Below are 8,103 nucleotides of genomic sequence, written 5' to 3'. Positions count from 1 at the left end.
GGTCGGAACTGCATGTTTCACACATAGAGCTTCAAATCCACTGCTTCCCTTCCCACAGGAATATGTCAAATTATAAAATTCTGGATGCCTGGACCCACCACTAGGGGGAGCTCACTATATATGGATTTAAAATCTGTAACAGTAAGCTCCCCCTTGTGGTGGCTGCAGGCAAACACTCCGATTATGGGACACCGGTCGATCGTTGATGTCCAGTCAGAGATCAGGCAACATGAGTGATGACAGTGAATGGGTGAATGGTTCATAGAAGACTATGGGCAGTCTTATTTAAGTATAGAAAGCAGGTGGATGAGTTAACGCTTGGATCACAGCATTTTCCAATGTCAAGTAATACATGGCACAAATAGTTAAGGCCGCTCAAGTGGCTCAGTGGGGCTGTAGTTTCCATTTCTGTAAAAGTTCATGGAAAGTTTTATTTCTTTGGTGGGGCAGCAGCCATTTTCATTGACTTTAATGCGGTGCAACTGTGTACCATCATGCATCTGAACTTTCTATGTAATCTAATCCCCACTATCACAGATATCTATAAGACAATCCGTTTTAATCACTCTACTTTTTTAAATTTAATACAATTTATTACGCAAAAAAATGCAATAATACAAAATATATAAAATAACAAATCACTTAACTTTATTTTGCCAAATTTAAACACCTGCGATCAGCTGTAATCTGCAAGGGTACCTGGCGACAAGTGTTCAATTTCCCTACAGCACCACCACAGGAGAAATGAAGTATTACACTTTCCCCAGTTAAATTTAAGGGTGTAATGCATGAAAATGATGTGTCTTCCAAAGCAAGAGACAATTTTTGTAGCCTCTCTCTGCTCTGACTATGAATGGGATCTCAGATAATGGATTCTCCTTTCAGCAATGTCCTAATTGGGTATTTGAAAATTGGGTTTTCTAGACCAGACAACATCTTTAGGCCCCATGCAGACGGCCGTTCCCATAATCACGGCCCGTGATTACAGACACGACCGCATTTTCGGGCCGTGCTCCCATTATAAAGTATGGGAGCACGGTCCGTACAAAATCAAAAAATAGGTTGTCCTATTTTTTGCCGAGCCATTCTACGGGCCGAACACCTTCCCGTAAAGATACAGGAAGGTGTCTTTGGGCAATAGAAATGAATGGGTTCGTACTTTGATCCGTAATCAAAGTACGAACCGTAATTGAGGATAAAAATTACGGCCGTGTGCATCTATGTGATTTTTTTCTCAAAACATCTCTAACCGGAAAACAAACAGCAGTGATAATATATGGGTGGCGTGTGCTCGGCATGGGTGGAAAATCACCATTGTCTTCTGTAGCTCTGCACCTTGTGTGGTGTCAACCATAGATCGTTAATAATGATAAGAGGCCGGAACATGACCCTCCTCAGGAGGAAAATACTGTATATATCACTTACAGCTCAATTGTCTTTAATGAATTCATCAAACATATAAATAATATTTTGGGACATCTAAGAAATATATAGTTTTTTTAATTAATGTACTTAAATATTCAAGAAAATACATAAAAAAATGAATATAATAAAAATAAAACAAATGCGGAGGAAAGTTATGTCATCCCTACATAGCCATTGCCTCCTCTATGATGTGCATAAATCTATGCAAGCACTGTCCCTAAGGGTATGTTCACACTTGTAGATTAATGCAGCAGAATTCAAGGCTCACTCTCGGGGTTGATTTCTGCCGCGAATCAGCAATTTGAGTCATTAAATGGGGATAATCTGCAGTCTGAGAATCTGCAAAAATAAGCAGCATTTTACTTATTCTCACAGCCGTTTTTTAATCGCCTGCATGGATTTTTTTCTGATATATGTGAACACAGCCTTACTATAATAATAACACTGATAATCGTAATAAACTCACAAAAATATGGGGAACAACCAGGGGCGTAACTAGGAAACACCAGGCCCCATAGCAAGCTTTTGACTGGGGCCCCCTCCCCTGGGTGCCATACACAGCCCACCCTTGTAGATAGTGCCCCCCTGTAAATAGTGCCATACGGCCCCCTCCTGTACACAGTACTATACAGCCCCCTGCAGACAGTGCTATACAGCCCCCCCCTGTAGACAGTACAATATGGCTCTGTAGACAGTGCTATACAGCCCCCTGTATACAGTGCTATACAGCGCCCCCTGTAGACAGTGCTATACAGCTCCCCCTGTAGACAGTACAATATGGCCCGCTCTGTAGACAGTGCTATACAGCCCCCTGTATACAGTGCTATACAGCGCCCCCTGTAGACAGTGCTACACAGCGCCTCCTGTAGACAGTGATATACAGCCCCCCTGTAGACAGTGCTCTACAGCGCCCCCCGTAGACAGTGCTATACAGCCCCCCTGAAGACAGTGCTATACAGCCCCCCCTGTAGACAGTGCTACACAGCGCCCCCTGTAGACAGTGCTATACAGCCCCCTGTAGATAGCGCTATACAGTCCACCCCCTGTAGATAGTGCTATACAGCCCCCTGAAGACAGTGCTATACAGCCCCCCAATAGACTGTGATATACTTTCAAGTATCACAAAGAGGGACAATCAATGCGGCGCACAGCAGCACATTTTTTCTTTTAAGCCAGGCCCCTAATCCCACCCAATCCCCGCACCTTCACATCCAGTTCAGCCCACACAGTATAATGCCCCCATAGCTGCCGCCATACAGTATAATGCCAACACAGATCCCCCATGCCTTATAATGCCGAAACAAATTCCCCCATACAGCATATTGCCCCATAGCTGCCCCCACACATTATAATGCCTCCCATAGCTTCCCCACAGTATATTTCCCCCAACAGCAGCTCCCACAGAATAATGGCCCCCATAGCTGTCCCCACAATATATATATCCCCATAGCTGTCCCCATAGTATAATGCCCCCCATACAGTGTAATGCTCCTATAGCTGCCACCATATCAGCCCCCCTTCCCTACCCAGTATAATGCCCCATAGTGCCTAATAGAAAAATAATAACATAATTACATACCTATCTTTGTTCCCACGATGGGTGGAGGATCCTTCTCCTCCGGTCTGTGCTGTGAGTGACTCAGCACAGACAGGTGATGACCTCACTACATCGTGCCTGCCTGCGCCGAGCCGCTCACAGCGGAGTGAATGCTGGAGCAAGGAGCTGTCAGCTCCTTGCTCCAGCATTCAGGAAGCGGAACCAGTACGGTGAGCGCTGTTTGGTTACGGGGGCCCTATGCTTAGGAGCCCGGCGGCCGCTGCGACCCCTAGAGCTACGCCACGATTACAGTAGCCTATGGCAGAGCAGGGAGATACCTCCCTGCTCTGTCATAGTGTTCAATAGTATCTATGTCCGAAGGACCCAAACACTATTGAATGTGGCGTCGCTACCGCTGTGGAAGCCATAGCGGCTGCTAACAGAGCCTCCGGGCATTGGGGGGCCATGATGGCTGGTGGCACGAGCCCCCTCATGCCGCGGGCCCCGTAGCAGCCGCTATGGCTGCTACAGTGGTTGTTACGCCACTGTAATAAAAATAATTATTTTATTTATTGTTATTTTGTTATAATCATTATTGCTAATATATTTTTATTATTATTATTGCTAAGTAGTATTATTTAATAAGATCATTATTTATTGTTATTATTATTATTATTATTAAGTTGAGTGTGATGATTATTATTTAATACTTTTGTTATTAATATAAATTATTATTACTATTATTATTATTTTTATTTATTATTATACATTTTTCTTCTTCTTATTATTATTATTTCGTTTTATTGTCATTATTATCTAGTACTGTTAATAAGAACCATAATATTAAACGAGTCACGATTCATTGGATGACACCGCTGCATTCATAATTGTAACAATTCTGATAAGTTCTATATTTTTTATTTAATCCATTCAAAAACTCAATGAACATCTTTTGTTTTTTTTTTTATATATATATTTAATAGAATTAGACTAATCGTCTAAAATCTTACATTACAGCGTATTTTATTATATTATTATGAGTGGACTTAACAAGATCATTTCTGTTCCAAGATATTGTAATTGTAAATTCTTTAAAACATCAATGATAAATATTAAAAAATTACTTAGTAAACTCTCCTCGGCAGAAAAATACATTTCCTGATATTTTTTTCATATGATATAATAATAATAATAGTGTAAGCCGTGTGACCGTACCTAGGCTCGTTTCACTCTCACGGATAAGAAATGTTCCAGGGATGTTGTCTGGAGCTAAGAGTTGTCTTTCGGCGTCTTTCCGAGTGATGTTATTGAAAAAGAACCTGGACAAAAAATAGGACACGTTACCTCCGGATATCACAGGTTGTAAGAGTTTAGATTGTATGATATTAATGACTCTCACTGAGAAAAATAAATTATCATTTCAGAAAATTGGATTGAAACAAATTCCTAAACTTTTTCCAAAAGTTCAGAATATAAAAAAAAAGCCCAAATTTTCATAATCAATTTGAGAGAGAGAGAGAGAGGGGGGGGAGAGAGAAAGAGAGGATGGAGATGGAGAGAAAGATGGAGAGAGGGGGAGAGAGATGGAGATGGAGAAAGAGATGGAGAAAGAGATGGAGAGAGATGGAGAGAGAGATGGAGAAAGAGATGGAGAGAGAGATGGAGAGAGATAGATAGATAGATAGATAGATAGATAGATAGATAGATAGATAGATAGATAGATAGATAGATAGATAGATAGATAGATAGATAGATATGAGATATATATGAAATAGACAGATAGATAGATAGATAGATAGATAGATAGATAGATAGATAGATAGATAGATAGATAGATAGATAGATAGATAGATAGATAGATATGAGATAGATAGATATGAGATAGATAGATAGATAGATAGATAGATAGATAGATAGATATGAGATAGATAGATAGATAGATAGATAGATAGATAGATAGATAGATATGAGATAGATAGATAGATAGATAGATAGATAGATAGATAGATAGATAGATAGATAGATAGATAGATAGATATGAGATATATATGAAATAGATAGATAGATAGATAGATAGATAGATAGATAGATAGATAGATAGATAGATAGATAGATAGATAGATATGAGATAGATAGATAGATATGAGATAGATAGATAGATAGATAGATAGATAGATAGATAGATAGATAGATAGATAGATAGATAGATAGATAGATAGATAGATAGATAGATAGATAGATATGAGATAGATAGATAGATAGATAGATAGATAGATAGATAGATAGATAGATAGATAGATAGATAGATAGATAGATAGATAGATAGATAGATAGATAGATAGATAGATAGATAGATAGATATGAGATAGATAGATAGATAGATAGATAGATAGATAGATAGATAGATAGATAGATAGATATGAGATAGATAGATATGAGATAGATAGATATTAGATAGATAGATAGATAGATAGATAGATAGATAGATAGATAGATAGATAGATAGATATGAGATAGATAGATAGATAGATAGATAGATAGATAGATAGATAGATAGATAGATAGATAGATAGATAGATAGATAGATAGATATGAGATAGATATTAGATAGATAGATAGATAGATAGATAGATAGATAGATAGATAGATATGAGATATATATGAAATAGATAGATAGATAGATAGATAGATAGATAGATAGATAGATAGATAGATAGATAGATAGATAGATAGATAGATAGATAGATAGATAGATAGATAGATAGATAGATATGAGATAGATAGATAGATAGATATGAGATTGATAGATATTAGATAGATAGATAGATAGATAGATAGATAGATAGATAGATAGATAGATAGATAGATAGATAGATAGATAGATATGAGATAGATAGATAGATAGATAGATAGATAGATAGATAGATAGATAGATAGATAGATAGATATGAGATAGATAGATATTAGATAGATAGATAGATAGATAGATAGATAGATAGATAGATAGATAGATAGATAGATAGATAGATATGAGATATATATGAAATAGATAGATAGATAGATAGATAGATAGATAGATAGATATGAGATAGATAGATAGATAGATAGATAGATATGAGATAGATAGATAGATAGATAGATAGATAGATAGATAGATAGATAGATAGATAGATAGATAGATAGATAGATAGATAGATAGATAGATAGATAGATAGATAGATATGAGATAGATAGATAGATAGATAGATAGATAGATAGATAGATAGATAGATAGATAGATAGATAGATAGATAGATAGATAGATAGATAGATAGGAGATAGATAGATATGAGATATGTCGAAGCTTAGGACTCCACATACTGAATGGCCGCACCAAGGGAGACTCTTTAGGAAGGTATACACTAAACTCCCATGTAGGCAGCAGTGTAGTAGACTATGCCATCACGGACATGGACCCCGCAAACATTGGCGCACTCATAGTCACTCCACAAACGCACCTGTCAGATCACAACCAATTACTTCTATACATCAAATCCACAACCAAACCATCTGCACAAAAACAACATCAAACCGGCCTCTTCAACCTGCCCCCATCTTATAAATGGTCCAAAACGTCAACTATAAAATATAAAGAGACAATGAACAGACCAGAAGTGCAGGAGATGCTTCACAACCTCTACAACAAGGTGTATGAGACAAGCCCAGGAGGGGTCAATCAGGCCGTAAATGACCTCAATAATATATTCTATACCATGGCAGAGAAGTCTGACCTGAAAAGATGTGACTACAAGAGGCCACAAGAAATACATCCTAACGCTTGGTTTGACCGTGAGTGCAAAGAAGTACGGAAGACCCTAAGAAATGCCTCAAATAAGAAGCACCGAGACCCAAACAACACCGGTCTGAAGGAGGCCTACAGCAACATACAGAGGCAATACAAGACCATCCTCCGAAAGAAAAAACAAAGGCACATCTCCACCAAACTTACCCAACTCCAAGATGCCCTCCATGACAACTCGTTCTGGGAATTATGGAAACACATGGGCAAAAATTGCAAGAAAAACAACCTTCATATTCAAAATGGCAACATCTGGCTCCAATATTTCAGGGACCTCTACAAAGATATCCCGAAAGAAGAACAAAGCCAAGAACAAAAACAAATAATATCAAAATTGAAGGCGATGGAGGAAACACTTAAAGATTCTCAAAACCCCCTGGATACACCAATAACACTGCAAGAAGTAACAGAGAGAACCTCAGACATAAGGTGTAAAAAATCCAGCGGCCTAGACAGAATCTCACCAGAAATGATAAAACACAGCCCGCCAGAAATACAGGCCGCAATAGTCAAACTATTTAATATAGTGCTGAGTGCCGGCTACTTCCCGCAAATCTGGAACCAAGGCCTTATAACACCAATCCACAAGAGTGGGGACAGGTACGACCCGGCCAACTACCGAGGGATATGTGTCAGCAGCAACCTGGGGAAACTGTTCAGCAGCATCCTGAATAAGAGAATCCTCAGCTTCCTCTCCCAGCACAATGTCCTCCACCAAAGCCAAGCTGGGTTCATGCCAAACCACCGCACCACTGACCACATCTACACCCTGCGCAGCCTCATCAAGAGCCACGTCCACAATACAAAGCATGGGAAGATTTACGCCTGTTTTGTGGACTTTAAGAAGGCCTTGGACTCAGTGTGGCACCCGGGCCTATTCCTGAAACTGCTGGAGAGCGGAATAGGAGGTAAAACCTATGACGTCATCAGAAGCTCCTACACAGACAACAGATGCAGCGTGAAGGTGAACGGGAGAAGAACGGCTGATTTCCAGCAGAGCCGAGGAGTCAGACAAGGCTGCAGCCTCAGTCCAACGCTCTTCAACATCTACATCAATGAACTGGCCACAGCTCTGGAATCCTCCTCAGCACCAGGTCTCGCCCTCCATGACACCCAGGTGAAATTCCTGCTGTATGCAGATGACCTTCTGTTACTATCACCAACCGAGAAAGGTCTCCAAGACAACCTGCAAATCCTAGAAAAATTCAGCTCCACGTGGGCACTACCCATCAATGCCAAGAAAACCAACATCATGGTGTTCCAGAAGAGAAACTCAAAATCCCCCAGGCACCCGACCTTCACA

The 8,103-nt window shown here is 39.4% G+C and overlaps 1 protein-coding gene across 1 annotated transcript in view; it reads right to left on the bottom strand.

Annotated features, from left to right (window-relative positions):
- Nucleotides 1-8,103, bottom strand: part of BLK (BLK proto-oncogene, Src family tyrosine kinase) — a 55,611-nt gene that overhangs the window by 26,853 nt on the left and 20,655 nt on the right. Inside the window, exon 5 of the mRNA XM_075863548.1 lies at nucleotides 4,178-4,281. Within this exon, the coding sequence (XP_075719663.1) occupies nucleotides 4,178-4,281 (104 nt within the window). The remainder of the gene's footprint in view (nucleotides 1-4,177; nucleotides 4,282-8,103) is intronic.

Source organism: Rhinoderma darwinii, chromosome 4 (assembly GCF_050947455.1).
Source record: "Rhinoderma darwinii isolate aRhiDar2 chromosome 4, aRhiDar2.hap1, whole genome shotgun sequence".
NCBI classification, from domain to species: Eukaryota; Metazoa; Chordata; class Amphibia; order Anura; family Rhinodermatidae; genus Rhinoderma; species Rhinoderma darwinii.
This window is presented reverse-complemented; position numbering and strand designations above follow the sequence as displayed.